Here is a 23,333-nt window from a genome sequence, read left to right on the forward strand (position 1 = left end):
CCTCTATTTTTTTATAATTGCATTGATTTGTCTGAATCTTTGAAAGTTGGTAACAAATTACTCAAAAAACGTAAGTTATATGGTATCGATGTGTGCTTCTACCCCTAGGACGGTTGGCACCCCATCTTAGGATGCCGGCAATCGATAGGTAATCAAATTTTAAACAAAAAATATAATTTTTTTCGCTAGAACAATACTTATTGAGTTATTCGCACTTGAAAAAATATACTTCTAGCAAAAAAACATTTATTTTTTTACAAATAACTCATAAACAAAGCATTTTATTGAAAAATGTGTAATGAACAAAACTTAAGCATATAAAACAACAAAGATATTGGTTTTTTATTCAGTTTTCTATGTACAATACTAAGCGATTTATAATTGTTTGAAGATGACTTTTTATTTTTGGGGTACTATACGATGTATTTAACATCAAATATCGGAAAATGGAAATATTGTTCGACAAAAACTTTCATAGGACACTTTTTAAAGGACATGAAAAAATCTTCAAAATGAGCAATAAAATAAAGCGGAATACGATGGAGAGAAGTTGGATTACTCTGTTTAAAAAAAAACGAGCAGTATAAGTACTATTTTTATCAGCTCTAAAAGTTTAGCCGGTTTAGAAAGGGCTGATATTAAACTTTTTTTTTTGACATCTAAAAATTGGCATTTCTTCAGAATAAATCTAAAACTTCAAAAGATATGTGAAAAATGGTTATACGCAAAAATGTAGCTTTTTTCTTAACAAAAATTTTGATGTTTTTGGCTCTTTACTACTTAAAAGGAAAGGGGTTTTCTTCTTCTTTATGTGCCGTCTTTTACCGAAGGTTGGCGACCATCAAAAGATAGGTTTCTCTGTTTTGTGCCGCTTGTATTATGTTCGCAGCTTCTGATATTTGAAACCATTCTCCCAAGTTTTTCAGCCAGGATTTCTTCTTTCTGCCCAAACCTCTTCTACCTTCAATCTTGCCTTCCACGATAAGCTGTAGCAGACTGTACTTATCATTACGGAACACATGGCCCAGGTATGACGCTTTCCTCCTTTTAACAATTGTTAACAATTCCACCTCTTTACCCATTCGTCTTAATACCTCTGTGTTGGTCACTCTGTCTGTCCAAGGTATTTTCAGTATGCGTCGATACAGCCACATTTCTAGAGCCGCTAACTTCTTTATAGTTGCTGCTGTTAACGTCCACCCTTCAACTCCGTAAAGTAGCGTAGAGAGTACGTAGCATTTCGTGGCGCGCCATCGGAGGTTAACGCTTAGGTGGCGGTTGCTTAAGAGCTTTCTTATTTTGATGAATTTGGATCTTGCTATTTCAATTCGGATCTTAATCTCTACGTCTGGGTCCCACTTATCATTTACTGTATATCCCAGATATTTTTTTAGGGATTTTAAATATTTTATTGTACCTAGTCTTGCAGCCTTTGAAATTACCTTTAAGATGTTTGTTTAATGGACACTATAGCTTAAAAATTAACGGAGTTAACCTAAAAAAACAATTGCACTTATTGGAAAAAATTTTGGAGGACACAAAAAATTTGTATTTTGGGACATCGACTTATTTTCTGTATATATGAATATACTTAATTTTTTTATTTACCCATTTATCAAAAGGGAGTTTGTTTCAAGAGCATAGAGGTGGTTTTTAAAGTGTTGAAAATTCTATGAACAGTAAATGAATTTTTTCTGAAATATAAATACAAGATTATAGTGCTTGAAATTATCATAATTTTTTATGACATTTTGACACAACGGTTATTTTTAAAGGTTGAAAGTAAGGGACCAATCAAAAAAAAAACTTCTGAAGTTATTAAAAAAGATTTATATATTTTTGACATAGGGGGTAGTTTTTAAGGGTTTAAATGTTGGTATCAACCAAAATTATTTTATATAAGCAGAGAATTACATTATAGATGATAAATGCATTACAAAAACGTTTGAACCTGTTAAGCGATTTTTTACAATTATTTTTATTAAAAGGGATGTTTTTTAAGAGTGTTCAAAGATTGAGAATATAAACAATATCCATTATTATAATTGAAAACACTTTAATTGCAAAATTTAACATGATTTAAATCCATAAAATGCTTTAATATTCATTTTTTTTTAATTTTATTTCAATAAGGGGAGATTTTCACCCCTTAAAATAAAATGCTCACCTAGCTTATATATAATTTTTGAAGAGGGGAGTAAGATAAGTCTAATTTCAAATTTTTAGCAAAATCAATTCAGTTATAAAAAATTTAGAGGTAATCCCTGTTTTCCTCCACAGTGACTCGACAACACTACACATTAGGGTACTTTATAATTTTTTTTATAAATATGTTGGAATTTACTCATTGGAATTTACATGTTAAGTTGCTTCAGATTTCTTCAGTTTTAGACTAAATGTAAATGTATGGTATCTATATTATACTCGCTAATTTTTTTTAAGTATTTCTTAGGACAAAGATATGGTATATGGCATATTAACTTCTTCATGTGCCATCTCCTCTAAGAACGTTGACAATCATCACGGAAATACATATCTTGGATGTTACTGCTCTAAGTAGTTCAATGGAGCCACATCTAAACCACAGACTTAAATTATTCAACCATGAAATACGTCTGCTCCTTTGGCTTCTCTTTCCCTGTATTACCCCTTGATGCAGATTATAATGTTCACGTCTTATGACATGTCCCAAATATTGTAATTTTCTGATTTTAATAGTATTCAGCACTTTTCTCTCTTTTCCCATTCTTCTCAAAACCTCGACATTTCTGACACGATCCACCTAACTTATTTCAAGAGTTTAAGATATACTTTAGACAACTTAACAAAAATTGTGTCTTTAATACATTTAGGGATAATCCGTTATCTTCGCTTACTTGTACTATTCTAACTATCATTTGTTGGAGATCCTCTATGTACTTTTATGCCTGTTGTTGATTCCTTCATTACTTCCTTAATTATTTTCTCTGAATATAAATTGAACAGCGTAGGCAATAACGGATATCCTTGTCCGATATCCCTTTCTATCTCATCTGATACTTTATTTCCTTCCTTTAGTACAGCTGTCTGATTGTAATGGAGGTTGCTACTAATTCGGATGTCCTTTATGTCAAGTTTTTCTTTTCCAGTAATTAAATATAAAATGGTTGGGTCTATTTTATCAAATATTTTGTTATAATCTAAGAAACATAGGTATACTGGTGATTGACATCCATGCATCTTTGTATGACAATGTGGCAAATAGCGATTTTAAATCCAAATTGGGTTTCGCTAATATCTTCCTCAAGCATTTTATATATTCTTTGATGTATGACCTTCAGCAATATTTTCAGTGTGTGGGTAATTAAACTGATTGTTCGATTATCTTGATTCATTTGCATTTGGTTTCTTGGGCAATTCTATAAAAAAAGTAGATATCAGTCAATATTTAGGAATAATTCCTGTAGTGTATTTGATCGAGATTCGAGATCGTTTTGTTGTTTTTTGTTAGGTTTATGACTTGTAGTACTTCTTCTTTCTTCACATCTGGCGAACTGTAAGTGGCCGTATCTTCGTTTCTACTAACTTTGATCTTTCATCTAGGAATAGCTTTCGGATATACTCTTGCTATCTCTTCAATCTGTTGTGAGTGTCTGGTAGAATTTTTCCATTCCTGTCCAGTAATATGTTACTTTTTCTCTTGTTGTTCGTAACTATTAATTCATTCTCTTTTTCTTATCTTTCTTCTTATCTCAGTTTGTATAGTTTTATATGTATTGCTGTCTTTATTTTTGTGTGTTATTCTTTAAGTTCTACGATTTCATTTGTTAAAAATCCGTGTTTGTTCTGAGTTTTCTCTTTTCTTTTTGTCCCGCATGAGTGCACCAAAAGATCCTTTATATTTCCCATTTTCGGTTTACATTTTCGGTTTACGTCTTCAACAGATGGTATGTCTATTTTATTAAACTCTTTAATTTTTCGTGAACCTTTTACCTTTATTGTAGTCTCTTAATCGAGATATCTGTATTGTATTGGACTGTTTTTTCTCGCTGAGTTTCTTGAGTTTAATGATAAATCTTCCTATTAGTGGATCCGATCTTATATCACCACCAGGGCATGTTTTGATGTATATGAGGGAGTTTATGTATTCTTATTAATGAGTAGATAGTCAATTTTATTTCGGATAATATTATTTTGGTTGTCAGTTAGAGATTTCTATGTGCATAGTCTTCTAGAGGATACAAATTCTCTTCTCTTTCTTCTCTTCTCTTTCTTACTAAATTGAGCTAATCTTTTTTCCCTTTTATCTTAGTTCCTACTCCAAAGTTTCCTGCATTTAGATCACCCATGACCATTGTGACATTTCTTGGTCAAAATGCGAAACACCGGCGAAATCTATAATGCTCCTATAGTGTATGAATGTACAACTCTCTGTATTTTTTATTATCCAATAATTTGCATTCAGTAGTGTCAGAAATAATACTTATATACGTATATAATAACAACATGTACTTAATATTTCAACTATTTTTTGTGCATTTACGTCTACTACCCAAATAATGTGTTGTCAATTTATTCGAACATAGCCTAATTAATACACATGAACTATACAATATTTTCTTAATGCTTTATGCAGGAGAGAATATTCCTAGTCTTATTACCAGTTCTACCGTTTGGACGGATTACTTTTCGTACAATACTCGCTTACATCTAAATTGTGTTCCCCCAGTATTGCTTTATTACACTTTTCTCTAACCTGAACGCTTTTTCTAATTCCTTAGAGCTTCGATTTACAGAGTTTAGACGGTATCTTGTTTCTTGTGTTTATCCACTATACTGTACACTGATTCGTTAAATTAAAATTTCCATTTTACTTCCTGTTTTTATTGACATATTTGTAGTATATGGCTATATACTGTATTACAGCTGTCGCCGTCAACTCTTGCGACCGTTCTAGTCATTTGGTTGTAAACGCCTATCTTCCTTCGCACCTTCCATTGCACCATTTACTTCTTGTCTCGACGATCTTCTTCTTGGTCTTCTTTTTTTTCTGCAATTGGTGGAGATCCTCTTTGGGCATCTTTGATCATCCATCCTTTCGACATGATCATACCATTTCAGCCTTTTGCATTCTATAGTTTCCCGGATGTTAATGTCTATGCCCAAACGATCTCTGATTTCAGTATTCTTACTCTATCTCTTCTAGTGATTTGGCAACATCTACGCCAATAATTAATTTCACATAGATGTTTCCAAATGACTAGAAGAGATAGAGGGATACCGAACAACTGCTATTTACTATCTTTAATGGGAATTGACCACAGTTTCGGTTTAAAATACGTTTATTTTGATGTTTTGATTTCCACTTCGAACATCATTCGCAAAATACTTTTCCCATTTTCGAAGAGGAAACCGAAACTTCAAAATAAATATATTTTAAAATGAAATTTCCGGTTACATAGTAGCGGTTTAAATTTAATAAAAGCTTGTTTAGCTTGTTCGGTACGGCATTTTATTTCTTGTTGAGGATCCCATTGGTCATTCACTATCATTTCCAAGCATTTCAATGATTTCACTTACTCGATTGGAGCATTATCTACTTGCAGCTGTACTCTTAAAAGAGCATTTTTTCTTATTGCCATGCATTTAATTTTTCCAGCATTTATTTTCAAGCTATATATTTTTCCTACGGCATTTATTTTATTTAGCATCAAACTGCATATCATTGTCGTTGTCAGTGATTATTGCGGTATCGGATACCCATTGACCTTTATACCACATCCAGAGCCTTCGAGTGCCTCTCCAAAAACATTTTTCACATAGAGGTTGAACAGTACATGAGACAAAATACATCCCTTTCGCACCCCTCTTAATAGTTTAAACAGTAAGACGAAATTGAAACTACATTATTAGCACATATATTCTTGGTTTTACCGTTTCAACAATAGTTTCTCAGATTTTAGAGAATCGAGAGCCAAATTTTTACATAATTTTGCATCAACTAGTAGCCTCAACTACGCAATAATTTGATCACAACGATTTGATGCAATTACCTACCTGAGGTATGATATTTGTATAAGGAACAGTTGTTTCTGTAGATGGCATCATAAGCGGTATTCCCCGAGGAGGTTGTCCGTCGTTCTTATACTGAGCTGCCATGTGTCCAGGCAAATTGTAACTTTCCTCCACAGTAGCCAATGGAGGCGCCATAACATACGGGAACGGCCATTGTCCAGTAGTGTACGAAGGAAACTGTACATCAACAAACTAAAGAATTAGAATAAATAACTAATTATACAAGACCGAAATTGGTAATATATTTGTATAACTTTAAAAAATCAGCAGAAAGCAAAACATGTTAGTAATTTTTAAGACATGGTTAGTGAGTAATGAAAAAATGTCTACTATTTGAGACTATCAGTATAATTGATTAAAAAAGAGCTACACAATAATTGTAGTTATAACGTCAAATTATAGTTAAACCAATAATCTCCCATCCAAAATATTACTCATAGACATCTAAATCCTGCTACACATCCACATACACCTAAGTCTGATTATACTACTGCTACATTTGTCGCATTATTTCCATATATTCCGGTCACAGACTAAGCAAGAGCCTTCACAAAGGTCTCAGGACCAGTTACCAATCCAACAGTTACCCATAAAGATCCACTACTGTTTCTCTTATGGTAGTGTACACTCCATCCACTGTTGCTGTGGAATGAATATGTCTGCTAAATTGCCCTCTTACAACCGTATATGTCCTTCTTCTGGTAAATAGCAGTAAATATTCCCTCAAAGCTAAACACAACAACATAATTATACAAATCAATTTGTTGTATAATTGTTTACTTTCTAATCCCTTTACAAAACAGTCATCAGACCAATAATGACATAAGCGGCAAAAACAAGATACAGAGAGGACAAAAAGGATGTTAGAAACAGCAAAGATTTGGAAAAATTGATGGTAAAACACTATGGGACAGAGCTAGAAGTATAGATATAAGACGAAGAAACAAGTTGGAGAACATCAAGGACTGGGTAAGAAATAGAAGAGTAGAATGGAACGGAAAGATGGGTTCTCAATAGGAAGACGATCAGTGGGGAGTCCACGAAAACGATGGAACGACAACTTACTGGAAGCACATTGAAAAACAGACAGATTCATGTCCACACAAAAAGAAAAGTAATTTTAAACAAAATTAAATTATTGACATAACACAAGGTATAGCATTGAACTCCTACACTAGATGATTTGTGTACAATACCGGCCATATTAAAACAAAAAAAAAAAGGTTTTGTTCTTTTTAATAACTTTATTGGGTGAACGAAATCCATATAAAAGCTGGTAATTTTAAATTTAAAAATAATCTGGAAACATGGGAGATAATCCATCTCGTCCGTAAGAGTCATTAGTCCATAAATTAGTGTTTTGTTCGTCTACGTATATTCGACCGAATATATGCCAGAAAGGATAGTCAGAAAGATACATTTGGTTTTAAAAACCACACAGATTACAAATTTAGAAGATATTACTATAGCAGATATTACAAAAGCAGCAAAATTTTGAAGCATCTACTTTAAAAAATAGAAACCTTACTCTAAAACCAATTTACCTGATTATAATGCCTGTAATTCGTTAAAGTCGGCACCAAATGCTGACCTGCGACTCCATTTTGCGCCAATGTAGACGGATCATATTGAACCGCCGTTAAACCTTCTGCGCTGTCTCGCCACATCTTAACGTTGTCATTATTTTTATACATGTTCTTCTTTTTGTTGCCTCCGTCGGCGAATTTAACCAATAACGGTTCTTTACTTGCTGGTAGCATTTTGGCATTGAAGTGCTGGATGATGTACTCGCATTTTTCTTTGCTCTCCATTCTTGCGAACCCTACTCCTTTGGATATACCAGAAGCGTCCCGAAGGATACGCGTTGATATAACCTAAAAAATTACATATTTTTAATCATAAACCAACTTTATAGTGATGTGTTTGTGATCTACTATTAATTTAAGGCCGTGGCATATTATCGTGCATGTTGCGTTTCCAGCACATAGCGTTTAGTTTCCGAAAAATATAATTTAAATGGTTTTAAATATGACCAACGCACACTGTCCGGAACATAGCGTATTTTGTCATTTATGCATGTGTTTTTATTGGAACGGAAGTGATAAACAATTAGGACTTTTGTACGGAAGTGATACCTCTTCTTTTTAAAAATACTTTTTGATTTGATATGTATGGCTTCGTTAAATGTAGTACAGTAGACTCCCTCTATAACGAGAACTGAAATGGCAGACTAATTACCTCGTTATAAGCGGATCTCGTTATATCCGACAACAATAATACTGTGCATACATATGAATATGTAGTTTTCTAAAACATTAACTTTCTATAGTGAAGCCATTCGGAGCAATATAAGATGCTAATAAATATTGTTTGAATGGCGTTTTTGAAAAAAAGTTGTTTACTTTTATTGTCAATGAAATACATTAAAACAAAAAAGAGTTGTTTACTTTTATTGTCAATGATATACGTTAAAACAAAAAATCTGTATTCTGTAAATCTGTGTAAAGCGTATTTTCAAGAATAACATAAACTACTGCGTCTGCAATTGGAAGAAGTCTGTCATTTTTAACTGCTTTAAATTGTCCAGTATTCTATCTATCATATTTTCTAAAGATGTGAAACAGTTTTATGCTTCTTCATTTGCGTTTTTTCTTTGGATAAAGTTTCTGACAACATTTAAAACACTTTCCACATCTTGTCTATTAGGACCTATATTATTAGGTGTGAATGGTCAACCCCCTACAATGACACTTGTGAATCATAAATTGTATATTTCCGACTAAGAATGATAAATTGTAAGAAGTTTATTGCGGACGGCACTTAAAAAGGGTATTTATTTATAGCTAGGGTCGGGCCAAAACGTAAATTTCACGTTACATCTAATGTACCTCGTTATAAGCGAAAACTCGTAATAACCGTTTTCGTTATAGAGGGAGTATACTGTATTTTGTTTTTTAACTGAAGGTGAAATTAAATTTAATAATTCCTATTCATTCTAAAATATCCATAATATTTTCATCGACATAAATTAATTCTCTGTATAAAGTCCAGTATTCACATTCCTTCTTCCTTTCTCTTAGTATTGGATGTACTTCAAATCTTCTTTTTAACACAGTTGTTCATTCTTCATCGTTAAGTAGAAGAGCAATTGCACATAATTTTTGTCGAGAAAAGCGAGATCATAATATATCTTCACCGAACGAAACTGAAACGTTCTATGTATGAAAATGTGAACGCGCAGCCCAATTGCTGGAGTGGAAACGCTACGTGCCGGAAACTATACGTGCACGATAATATGCCGCGACTTTTACTGTCTCAATCGTAAATTTTATACTGGGTAAAAATTATACCCATTAAACTAGAAGTAAAAACTTCTAGTGAAATAAACTTATCACCAAGCATCTAAATTACGTATTAGATACTAGATAGTATAAAATTAAACGATGGTTTAACATTTAAATTTCCGGGAACGGTATGTCTATACTCGAGGATTGGTCTGCAGACACCAGCCAACTCCACCTAAGTTGGCTGGAGTCTATTAACGCTATTAAACGAAGTTTTTATATTATTTTTATATACAATTAATAAATTTAATTAATGATACAATAAAATTAGATCGAATCAAGAACAGAATATAGACCTTTCAATTTTTTATAAAAAATATAAGTTTCAAGAAATGTGGGAAATGAAAAGTAAACTTAATTTCAGTACAATCAGTTGTATTGTTTTGATAATAATAATGATAGGGACTCATTAATTATCTACAATTTTTTTTAACGAGTAGGACTTCCTCTTGCTCTTTGTAGCACTGTTATTACTATATTTGAAAGGCATTTTATTAAATGATTAATAATGTCCTGAAGAGTTAATTAGGCAGGGTGGAGAAAGCCTAATAGAAGTATTACACAAAGTGCTTACCAAAATCTAGAATCAGATACAAATGTCACATCAATGTCGCCTCGGAGTTATAATCCCCATATTCAAAAAGGGAGACTCAATGGATTGTGATAATATCAAGGCATTACCCTGCTTAATGTAACATGTACGATCTTGTCAAAAGTGGTATACCAATATTGTTCTGAAGCTATTTTCTTGTGGCATTTTAAAGTAATTACTATTTAAATGGGAATAAGCCACAATTAAAGGTTAAACTTCGTTCGTATCGTTCTCAAATAATATTGCCTTCGCCAACAAACAATCTCTTCTGTATCGTTCAATATAGGTTTTTTTCTTTGATTTTCATAGCAAAAACCGATTTCTTTAAATAATCTCCATAACTAATCTCAGCCAAAGTGAAAAAAAAATTATTATCTTATTGCCTTTAATATCGTATCCGATGTAGAAATCTCCTTGTTTAAATAGAACGAATGAACTTTTCTCCGAAGGACGTTTCTACGAAAGTCATCAATTTCCATTGGTTGTTTTCCTTCATGTCTTTTTGGCTCAGTAATGTTTCCTTGTTTTCTTTCACTTAAAAATCTGTACATGGTTCTTTCACTAACACCTGTCATACCGGAGCACATCGACTGCATTATTAACAGTTGTTGATGAACAATGGAATCATGAACACTTAACACAATAGTTTTTTCTCTCAGAGAATAATAATAAGTTTAGCAGCAACAACTTGAAACGATGATGCCATTTTAACGCATGGACTAAACTGCGAACTGATAACACGGACGGTATCAAATTCGTCACAACTTTCCCTTACTCGGTCGGTAGGTAGGCAGGTATCCCAAAAAATGATTTGTCAAATTCATCAGTCATTGATAAAGGATTATCCTCTAATGAGACAAAGACTTATACAGGGTGTCTCAGAGTAGATTTTAGTTTTTAAATCAATAAAACTCTGTTTCAGAACCTGTTAGAAAAACATTTATTACGAAAATAGACACAGAACAGGCGGATTTTAGTTCTTAAATAACACGTCGGTTAGATGTTGACCATCTCGCTCGTAGCCCTCTTATCTGGATCTGGATCGCAAATTGAGAAAGACGCGCTCTTACATATTCACTGGAATGTTGTTAATAGCGTTTCGAATATTTTGCTTCAGCTCTTCGATTGTGGCTGGTGGATTAGCGTAGACGATGTTCTGTAAATACCCCCACAACAAAAAAATCTTAAGGGGTAAGGTCTGGAGATCTTGTGGAAAACGAATATCACCATTTTGTGAAATCAGTGTGCCTGGAAACATTTCTGTTTAGGGCGTTTATTGAAGTGCTCGCTGTGTGTGGCGTAGCACCGTCTCGCTGGAATCATGTATTTCCTGAATTATACCCTACAAAATTATTCAATTCTGGACGTAGCCAATTCCGCAATATGGCAGTGTATCGTGCACTGTTGACATTTAGCGAGAATTGTGCTTATTGACATATCCATTAAGGTGAAAGTGAGCCTCGTCACTGAAAATAATCACTTCTAAGCCACCGTCATCCCAAAAACGAGTCATCTCCTCAGAAAAGTTTTCCTCAGTAAGTGATCAGTTTCTTTCAAATATTCGCCTAACTGAATTTTGAAAGGGTGAAAATTTAAATCCTTCTTTAAAATACGCTGGATACTAGCACGAGACAAATTTAGCGCTTGTGCATGTTTGCGAAGTGAACGTCGAGGATTACCATTCACAGCACGTCGAACTCTTGCAATATTGACAGGAATTTGAATAGTTTTTGGTTTGCCTAGATGTTTCACATTTGTAGCAATTTCTTCTTCTCTAAATTTCTTTACCCATGCGTGCACTAACATCGCGACTGGTGCATCACCCACGCGTCTAATATTGTACCGCACACAGAAACGCCGTCGAGCAACTGTATAGGAATCGTTAGCTTTAAAATACGCCTCAACCACGCAGGCACGCTGCGTTTTTGTCCACTGTTCCATGGTAACTGAAATCCTCATGTGTCGGCTACACGGCTGGCATATGGTTTACATGGAATTTCGAACAGGGTCGGCGTAAGGTAAGTTTAAATACTAAAATCTACTCTGAGACACCCTGTATGAATGTAATAGTATAGATATGCCTTATAAATTCAAAAACAGCACTACTACTAAAAGAGAGAAGTTACTCCGTGAAAAAAATTAAAGAGCGAAAAGAAAATATAGGAAATTACCTGCCTAAGATACAACTTTTACAAAATTCGTGCTTTCTATTTTCTTATTATTATTGGTTACTATTGGTGTTACAAGAGTTTTTAATTTCACGGGATCTTTTTTTATTAAAGTATATGTAACTAAACAAATTAATCCATAACTCTTAATTTTTCAAAAAAAAACTTATTGGTTTCAACTACATCCGTACGGCAATGGTTTGTGGCCTTGACGGTACCCCTTAACCTACATTTGAAGATTTGCATTTATAATGAGCTGCCAGTTGTAAACAAATAGACTTTAAACGTTGAATTTATAATAATTTTCGGTGACACACCACCATATGATATATTTATGTACGTAAAATGACAGTACATTTAGTGGAAATTTTGTGAAGTACATTGTAGTGGAAAGCAAAAAGGCAATTATATAATATTTACTTACTTGTCCATATTTAGATAACATTTGGTCTAAATCTGATTCCTTAAAATTCGGCGGCAAGTTAGCGATGTACAAATTTGTAGGATCTTGTTCCTGTTGCTGTCAAAAATAAGAAGTTAATGAATTTCACGGCATACTTCTTACCGATAGAGCGATTTGGAAAGTAATATTAATATTAATAAAGTTGACAGTTTACTAAACAGTGACCAAAGAGATATCTGTAGGAAACAGTATTTTAGAACATATCTAGTTTTTACTTAAACGTTATATCAGTTGAAATTACAGTATTTCTACGTTAAAAATTAAATGGCGTTACACTCTAATATTAGGTCATATTCATAAACTATATATGAAGATATAATAAAAGGTGTATAAGGAGCATGTCGATATAAACATTTTTGTTCCAACGAAAATTTGACTTCCTCCCCCCCCCCCAGAAACTCAGACAAAACACGTCAATTTGTATTGGGAGGGGGACGAATTTTTATGCAAAATTCGTGCCCTCAAACGTAACCCCCTACCTCCCCGCATCATTCACCAGTTTTTTTAAATAGCAAGTGTGGTCGAGTGGCACATCATTTGAAAGGTACCTAATTTTTTTCTCTGCACGACAGTTTTTTTTTTAATTTACTTAATAAGTTTGAAGGTAATTTTGAATTTAACTAATTGATTGGTTGAATATCATTCATAACAAGAAAAACATAAAATATCACCAAATTAACTGGTTAAATGTTCTTAGTGACCTACCACTGTGTTGAAGATATTTTTTCTTTTTGTAAAAATATCAATTTTTCATATGAATTTTTTTTTTAAGATAATGAATCCTAATTATCTTCTTTAGTGTTTAACAGGTTATCTTTGATTTTAGATTTGTCAACGACTGATTAATCAGAGATATTATTATAAGGGCTTACAACAATGGGATATTATGGTGAAAAAAGCATAGAATCAGTTAAGCTATACTATGGATCTTTAATACGAACCACTCAGAAAAAAACGCGTCACCAATACGTTAAACATTTAACTAATAAGTTTGAAGCTACAGATGACGTTAACAACACAAAGCTCGAAGTATACCGTCGAGTGCGACATGAAGCAGTTGAAGTGGTGGTATTGGGTCATTTACAAATGGATAATCGACAGTCTATCAGATAACTATCTCGTGCATCTGGTGTATCAGCCTTTAGTTTTTATCGAAATATAAAATCCAATAAATGTCACTCTTATAAAATACGATTACTCCATCAATTAAACGAAGATGATTCTGATTGTCAGTCTCAATTTTGTGAAGAATTTAGTGAAATCATAAATAACAACCAACATCGATTGTACAATACGTGTTTTTCCGACGAGCGTAGTTTTATGTTATATGGTGAAGTTAATAGATATAATTGTCGTTATTGGGGTAACAGTAATCCTCATTTATTCATGAACAAACACCTCAGAAAGTATATGTATGGGTTGGCAATTTAGGGAATCACGTTATTGGACCATTATTTCTTGAAGGAAATCTCAACGGAACAACTTATTTAAATTTGTTAGAAGACGTTATTGATCCGCTCATCACTGACACATTGGAATCTGATAATAATCTTTTAGAGGATGAACTGACTTTCCAACAGGACGGGGCACCCCCATATTATGATATACTTTTCTTCTTTAAGTTCCATCTTCTATCGAAGGTTGGAAATCATCATGGCTATGCGGACTCTGTTGACTGCCGCTCTAAAAAGTTCTGCACTACTTCATCCAAACCATTCCCTTAAGTTCTTAAGCCAAGATATTCTTCGTCTTCCCACATTTCGCTTTCCTCGGATTTTGCCTTGCATAATAAGTTGTAATAATGCGTATTTTTGCCCTCTCATCACATGTCCAAAGTACTCATGTTTTCTTCTTTTGATAGTTAATATTATTTCCGGCTCATTTCCTATCCTTCTAGTTACTTCCACGTTTGACATTCTTTGAGTCCATGATATTCGTAGGATTCTTCTGTAACACCAAAATTCAAAGGCGGCCAACTTATAGTGTCCACGCTTCCAAGCCATAAAGAAGAGTAGAGAACACGTAATATCGAAGCATTCTCAGGCGTAGTTCTAACCTTATATCCCGACAACAAAGAAACTTTTTAAGTTTAATGAATGATGCACGTACTATTTCAATGCGTGTCTTAATTTCTTTGGTTTGGTCTACATCTGACGATTATTATTATGATATACGCGTAAGACAATTTTTGAATCAACGTTTCAATCAACAAGAGTGGCCGGCCAGATCACCGGATCTTTCGCGTTTGGATTTTTTTTTTGTGGGGATACCTAAAATCAAAAATATATTGTTATTTGTTATTACTGTGTTCAACCAATAAATTAGTTAAATCCAAAATTACCTTCAAAGTTATTCCGAAAATAAAAAAATAGAGTGTCGTGTAGAAAAAAAAAATACCGTTCAAATTATGTGCAACTCAACCACGCTTGCTGTTAAAAAAAAAACAGGGGGTTGATGCGGGGCAGTAGGAGGTTACATTTGTGGGCATGAAAATTCGTCCCCCCCCCCCCAAATCAAATTGACGTGTTTTTTTTTTTGGTTTCTGAGTTTCTGGGGAGGGGTTCAAATTTTCGTTGGAACACTGTATAAATTATGGATTAATAATTTGGAAGTCTTCAGATACTATGAAAAACGCTCAAACACGTCAATTTATTTTGCCAGTTTCACACATCCTGAATTTTATTATTTGACCTAAATATATGTATTCTGAGAATTTGTGCATTTGAGATTAGAGTCTGGTATCTCTTTTTCTTTTCTTGTAGTACCTATCTGTTACTGATGTTGGATACCAACATGGCTAACTGACTTAATTGACTGCTACTCTGAAAACTGCAGTAGTTAGGTTGAATTATTTTCGTAGATTATCTCTTTCGTAGATCTTTTTCCGTGCCCCTTGCATTATAATAACGTTGTAATAATATGATAGTGACTCTAATATTTACAACAGTTCATCGTGGTATCTCTCGAATTGATATTTATATTATAATTTACTACGACAGTAATTTTATTCGAAACTCAATGAATAACCTATAATTCAAGTTAAAAAGTTGTTTCCTGAAATAACTTTGTCATTTGCAAATTGCAAATGATCTATCTATCTACCTGTTCTATTTTCTCCGTGTACGGAACTTTATTTTTTCTTATCGAGAAACGATTGTTTAATGAGTGCATTCCTTGACCTTCACTGACTGACATTTTTATGTCTACCTTTCTGTATCTTGTCTAGCTATGTGTATTCATTTCCGGAATAATATCTTAAGAATTTAACAAGAATTTAAATAAGGTATAGGTATAATCTAAAAGATTTCGTCGCCAAACGAAATTTTTTAAATTCATCTCTGATCTGTCTTTTTGGTCATTGCAATGGATTTGTTTGATTTTGTCAACGATTTTGGATTATTAATTTTTTAACAGCTTGTGTAAATTTTTGACTGTTAATACGGTATGTAACTAACTGATTATTGTCTGTAGTATCATAAAAGGAACACAGGTGATGTGGATGATATAACAAGGTAAACATTTTTACTTTCCAAATCTGCAGATAAATATACAAATACAAAAAAATAATGGTTAGTGCCGAATATTTCTACTAAAATACATACAATGTGTTAATACTAATATATCTGGTTAAATCAAAAAGGTGCACAATTTGTATTATATTTTTTACAAAATGCAATTCCTCATTGTTATTTTATACAACATGCAGAATGCTCTCAGTCTTCTTTTATATTATACAATCACATCAAACCTTTTATGCCATGTTAATACGTCGGGCTGAATTTAAAAACAAAAATTATTTAGCTTTCAAGATTTTAAAGTAATAGAACCTTGATTAATATAATTGTAGACACATGCCATGATAAAATTATTCAATTCCTGCAGTACATGATATCTATAGGGTGGAAATCACTTATAGAATAATTATTTTTCTCCTTGTTTTAAAAAATTATAAAATACGCTGGAACCCGTCGACTTTTATATATTAAATATGCGTTTTTTAAACATAAATTTAAATGTACAGGGTGACTCACGCAAGCTTAGCATAGTCCAGAACTTTTTGTTTAATGGAACACCCTGTATATTTTTAAAGCTCCTTAACAACCTGATCTCAACGAACTATATCATGTAGGGTCTATTATGAATATTACAGGGTGAGATTTTGAAATTATACAGCGTGGAAACGACTTATGGAATCAAATTGTTTGTGTCCTTATTTTAAATAATTATAAAAAACACTGGGATACGTTAACTTTTAAGTTCAAATGGGCGTTTTTTAAAAGAAATTTTAATGTAGAGGGTGATTTACGCAAGTCAATTATAGTCCATCATGTTTATTTTTAATGGAACACCCTGTATCTCTTTCTATTATATGAATAATAGTTGAAATTTTGAAATTATGTATAATTTTCATCAAGAATTTAAATACAAATACCAATATATTGATACTTAGTTTAGAAATTTGATATCTATATTAAGCTAATTAAAAAAATACCATTATATAAATTATTATTTCAAAATTTCATGTATTTAGTGTCTTGACATTAACATACAGCGTGTTTAATTACAACTAAAGATGAATGGACTATGTTAGACTTGCGTGAATCATCCTATAAATTTCAATTTATGTTTAAAAAGCGCACATTTGAATTTAAAAGTTGACGTGCCCCAGCGTTTTTCATAACTTTCTAAGATAAGAACACAAACAATTTTATTTCGTAAGTGGTTACAACACTTTATAATTTCAAAATTCCACCCTGTTTTATTCATAAGAGACCCTACATGATATAGTTCGTTGAGATCAGGTTTTTACGCAGCTTTTAAAAATATAAAAATATACAGGATGTTCCATTAAAAATAAATCTTATGGACTTTGTTAGGATTGCGTGAATTACCTTGTACATTTAAATTTATATTTAAAAAGCGCACATTTATATATGTATAAAAGTCGACGAGTCTTAACTTTTTTTATAATTTTTTAAAACAAGAACAGGAATAATTTTATTCCATAAGTGGTTTACACACTGTATAAAAAATTTTGTGTATCTAAATATGTCGAGTTATTTCTTTTAAAGTACGTTACTGTGTACGTTATTTTCACTATAAATTGTGAATATGTATTATGCAGTGTATTGATTATTCAGAGCTATGCTTGACGTGCCTATATAATCGATTAAATATGCCAGTTTGGCTTTCAGAGGGACATCCGTTTTTAAAATACAAAAGAAGCATTGTCAAAGAAATATTTATTTTGATCTATATATCCTATTTTATATGTAGTATGTGATCTGTCATAATTCAACCTGGAGCGAATTACGGGGACGACTTTATACAGTGTGTAAAAGCCAAATGGAATAAATTCATTATTTAGGTTACTGTACATATTTATAAAAAATCCTAAAACACATCAAATTTAAATTATAACTTGACATTCTTTAACGTGAAAATGCAACCCCTACCTTCAACCCCCTTAGAATGACAGGTACAACCCCCAATTTTTAAAATAGGAAGTATAGGCTTGTGATATATCGTTTGAAAGGTCTTTTCATTCTCCATTCAAAAATGTTGTCCCTATTGACCTAATCGCAAGCGTTATTCGTTCTTTTAAGTCATTTAAATTAGAAGGTTTAGTTTTGTACACATGGCTCTTCACATATCCCCATAAAAAGAAATCTAATAATGTAAGATCAGGTGATCGCGCTGGCCATTCAATCGATCTTCGCCTCCCTATCCACCGATTGGGAAATATTGTATCGAGGTACTGCCGGACACTAAGTTGGTAATGTGGTGGTGCTCCATCCTGCTGAAACCATATCGTATTCGCTGGAACTTGAGGGTTTCCTGGATCAGGATATAAATTTGCCAACGTTGGAATGACATCATTTTGAAGTAGTGCCAAATAATTGTTGCCATTCAAGTTGCCCTCAATGAAAAAGGGACCAATGATATTGTTTCCTACAATCCCTGCCCAAACATTAACCTTTTGAGGGTATTGAGTGTGTTCTTCTCTCATCCAGTGAGGATTTTCCGGGGCCCAGTAACGGCAATTTTGCCGATTAGCATGACCGTTAAGTGAAAAAGTACACTCATTATAAAACATAACGTCTTCTAATTGGATGATATTGTTATCCAACATGTCCATCATTTGCTCACAAAAAAAGTTCTCCTATCAAAATCGTCTTCCATGAGCTCCTGAGTAGGTATCATCTTATAGGGATGCAATTTATTTTCTTTTAATATGTTTACTATCGATGTATGGCTAGCATTGAATGTAGTGGATGCCTGTCTACTCGATGTATGTGGATTTTCCTGAAACTCAAGCAACACATCTACATTGAGTTCATCACTCAGTGCATTGGCAGCTGCTTTTTTTATCTGCCTTACATGACCAAACTCGCGAAACTGCTTCTCTATTTTCCTTATTGTTCCTTGGGATATAGGCGGTAAATTAGGAAATTTCTCATGAAATAGGCAAGTTACTTCCTGTTGTGTTCGGGTGTTATCTCCGTAACCAATCATTTGTAAAACTGTTATTTTATGCATTTCCGTTAATCTAACCATTTTTCAGAATTGAATTGAACGAACTTTTTACTTAAATTAAAATACTGACAACTTAAATAAAACAATTTACTAATGCGTGTTAAAATAATGTTGTCACGGAAATTCTTTAAAGTTTTTTAATGGTTACCACCTAAAAACCACATTGCTATGGTTTTTGTTCACTTTCTCATTATCAAGACCTAAACGGGAAATAAGTTTTGAGTATATTTTAGCGAATTTCGGTAACCACATTATTTTAATTTATTTGATCTTAATTAATCTTAATAAACTTGGAAGCGACAACATTTTTGAATGGAGAATGAAAAGACCTTTCAAACGATATGACAAACCTATACACCCTATTTTAAAAATTGGGGGTTGTACCTGTCATTCTAAGGGGGTTGAAGGTAGGGGTTGCGTTTTCACGTTAAAGAATGTCAAGTTATAATTTAAATTTGAAGTGTTTCGGGATTTTTTATAAATATGTACAGTAACCTTAATAATGAATTTATTCCATTTGGCTTTTACATACTGTATATGTATAACTTATTTGAATACTTGAAATTAACTATAGCGTTCAGATTTAAAAAAGTTTGTGTAATTATAGAGATTATAATTACTAGAAATATATGTTTCTGTTCTAGAATGCCTGGAAACATCACAATTCGGTCAAAATACATATTGCCTTAACAACCAAGCTGCCTGAAGTCTTTTACCACTCGTAAGTCCGCAACAGCTTGGAACGGAAAAATTTGCCTTAAGCAACTAGCGAACCAGAGCAAAGTAACTTTGTTATAGGTGCCTGATTTTATCGGGCAATAACCGTTCTATCGCATCACACAAAGCCGAGTAGTGAACCACAAAGTAAACCAAGAAGGTTATTACAGTATTCTGCTCACTATAAATACTCTTAGATTATATACAAAGCATAAGAGCTACGATAGAATAAAGAAAATTATAACAAATTATTTAGAAAATATTGTAACAACTCTTCTAATAACAAAACGACACGCCAGTGTGTTCTTCTAACTACGAGAATAGGCTGAATTTTGCAGAACATATGACCATTTACAACGTCTGGGAATCAAACTGGGAAAAACAAATCAAGATGCTGAAATTAAAAGAAGAACACAACTGGCATGGGGCGCTTTCGGCAAACTAGCATATATCTTGAAAAACACCTCCATTCCTGTAAACTTAAAGAAAAAGGTGTATAACACATGCATACTACCAGTTTGTACCTACGGCTTGGAGACAGTAGCCCTTACCAAAAAATCTGCTAAAAAATTAGAAACAACGCAAAGAGCAATGGAACGAATCATGCTTGGAATATCACTGAGAGACAAGATTAGAAACACCGAGATAAGACGTAGAACGAAGATTAGGGATATTGTGGAAGAAATTACAAAAATCAAATGGCGCTGGGCAGGTCACGTAGCCCGATATAATGACAACAGGTGGACACGGAGAATTCTAGAATGGAGACCAAGGACGACAACAAGAAGCATGGGAAGACATCAAAAAGATGGGTAGATGACATAAGAGCAGTGGCAGGCAAACAGTGGATTAGATTGGCGCAAGATAGAGAAAGATGGAAGAAATTGGGAGAGACCTACATTCAGGTGTGGATGGAAAATGGTTGAAAAAGATTACAACGTCTGAAGTACGTGATTGAGAAAACGCCAAAATACAAGAGTCCTTCTGTATTAACTTTCCTATATATCTAGAAGGAATTTAAGAAGTGAATCTTAAGAATCTAAACTAAGCTACGAAGCCGAAGCTCTCACTATCTGACTAACATATCAGCAAACAAATTGAGAGCTCTCCTGAGAAAAAAAAAGTAGAAATATCAATGCTGGGAATCACTATCAACATCATTATCCAGTCTCAAACGTTCACGGCTAAACGTAAGCCTCCTTTTCTTTTTTCCAACTCCATCATACGCCACTCCCATACATTGTTTATTCTATACATATATTTTCAAGTCGTCGGTCCATCATGTTGGTGGTCGTCACGCTTCATTTATCCTCACGTGGTCTCCGTTGCATCATTTGCCATCAGCCGTCAGTCATTCTCGTTATATTCCTTGTCCACCTCCATTTTAGTCTAAAAATCCTTTCAATGATATTAATCACCTACTAGTTTTGCAGTGTTATTCACATCATAGGTAGCTTCAATTCTCATAGATCATTCTAATTTTAGTGGTTGAAGCTTTTGTTAGGATTAGGGTAATGTACTGATCATATACTTTTATTTTTCATATATCCAAGGTATATTCTTCTTTACAATTCATGCGTTTGGTTATATCTGCAAATCACGATTTCATGTCTCAGATATTCATATGTATTCACCAGTTATATTGTTCTTCCGTTGATGTTAACGTGGTCGTTATATACTCAATTTTTAACATTTTTCACAAGGGTTTACAAGAGAAGTAGATGAAGACCACTCAAATACTAGACAGATGATCCGTAGACTTAAAACAGTCTGGATCCAAGCAGCTCACCTTTGAGCTGCTTGGAAGAACTGAAGAGAGTGGCTACTTTTGAGGCAAGCCCATATCCAGCAGTGGACGCATACTGCACGACGATAATGAGTGGTACTAAGACAATTGATTCTATTAAGATAAAGGAATAAAGATCATATTCTGCAAGACTTTATTCGATTTTGTTTATTATATTTTTAGAAAATCTCCTACACGATATTTTAAAGTAATGAGAAACTAACCGGAAAAAACAAAGACGTTGTCATTAAAAATACTTCATGGCAACATTACGATAAAAGAAACAAATAAAATTTGTACCCAACTTTCCAGACCTTTTATAAACAAACGACCTTAATCATGAGATGGAAATACCGCCGCAGATATAAACAGGACAGATAAGTTTTTAAGAAATGTGAAAAAATAACTTACTGTACTAAGTCATATTGTGTTCAATACTGATATATACTTCACATTACTCTGCTTTTTTTATATTTCAGTTTTAACAAAGACAAGAGTTTTACAGTACCGTCCCAAAACTGCGTTTACTTTTCGACATAGAACATTATTTTCGACATAGAACATATTCAATAATTCAGCCAGATATTCTATGAAAAAGTTGAAATATTTGCAATATATTTCATCTAGATATTATGTGGCATAAAAGGGATGCAATAATTATGTAACACTGCAATGCTTAAAACATAACCATTTTTCTGATTTATTTTTACAAAACTTTGTTGCCATATCTCCTCATTTCAGGTTACAGAGATACTTACAGAATATTTTAGAATAATTATATTTTATACTTTCTGTTGTAACATGTTATTAGCGTAAATCAACAAAACATAATGTTGCAAGATTTATGAAATATTGCACTACGAAAATTATGACACCAAAAGAAAATACGTCAATCACTTCAATTTCACTAATAAAGTTAGTTATCTCCTAAAATCATTAAGAACCGAAGCTTCCTATCAGTAAATTAATATTTATTAGGAGCTGATTGTACGTTTATTTTCAATATGTCACTATAAACAAAGGAATTCATTAGGCTCTCTATTGTAGACGACTAAAAGATTCCAAAACTGGTACGAATTTCTGTATTTCGTTTCAGAAATATTTAATTAGGGTGATCCGAAAGGACATCTACCCATAGTTAGATTAATCACCTGACACAAAGGTAATGTCCTAATAAAACGAATAATTAGAATTAGCAGAATTATTAATCTTACTAGCACAGGTGTATTTATTAGACACTCATGTAAAAAAAATCTGCCTTGAATGGTTGTTGAGTGGATCGAGTAGCAATCTGTACAATTTCTCGGATATGCGCATGACATCACACCATAGCTAGCTCAGACCGAAGCATTCCGGTCGTTAAGGGCGTCTGCACTGAGAATGGGACTAAATATAAATGCCAAAAAGACGAACTATAAGATTAACAGCGTCAGCAAAGAAATTAAAAGAGGAATAAAAGAGAAAGATTTCTGGCACAGACATTACAACTTTGAGTTGTATAGAAGTTTTGGGGAACCTTACGTTCTAAAATTCATTAAAGTAGTACGCCTTAGATGGATTGTTCATTTAATTTGGAGAGAGGAAGGTGCAACAGCCAGAAAAGATTTTGACCGAAGAGAGCCGATGGGACAACGAGCCAGATGAATACAGAGAATTGGGGTACGTCCAAGAT

At 33.2% G+C, this 23,333-nt stretch overlaps 1 protein-coding gene across 11 annotated transcripts in view; it reads right to left on the bottom strand.

The window, feature by feature from the left end:
- The window catches only part of shep (RNA binding motif single stranded interacting protein alan shepard), a 327,333-nt gene that overhangs the window by 6,152 nt on the left and 297,848 nt on the right, over positions 1-23,333 (bottom strand). For 7 of the 11 annotated variants that reach the window (XM_072526760.1, XM_072526758.1, XM_072526752.1 and 4 more), the window contains 3 exons: positions 12,583-12,678; positions 7,599-7,928; positions 6,037-6,246 (listed from right to left, as the gene is read on the bottom strand). In XM_072526760.1, the coding sequence (XP_072382861.1) occupies positions 6,037-6,246; positions 7,599-7,928; positions 12,583-12,678 (636 nt within the window). The remainder of the gene's footprint in view (positions 1-6,036; positions 6,247-7,598; positions 7,929-12,582; positions 12,679-23,333) is intronic. The other 4 variants (XM_072526759.1, XM_072526757.1, XM_072526751.1 and 1 more) reach the window with 2 other exon arrangements.

Source organism: Diabrotica undecimpunctata, chromosome 3 (genome assembly GCF_040954645.1).
Source record: "Diabrotica undecimpunctata isolate CICGRU chromosome 3, icDiaUnde3, whole genome shotgun sequence".
Classification (NCBI taxonomy): domain Eukaryota; kingdom Metazoa; phylum Arthropoda; class Insecta; order Coleoptera; family Chrysomelidae; genus Diabrotica; species Diabrotica undecimpunctata.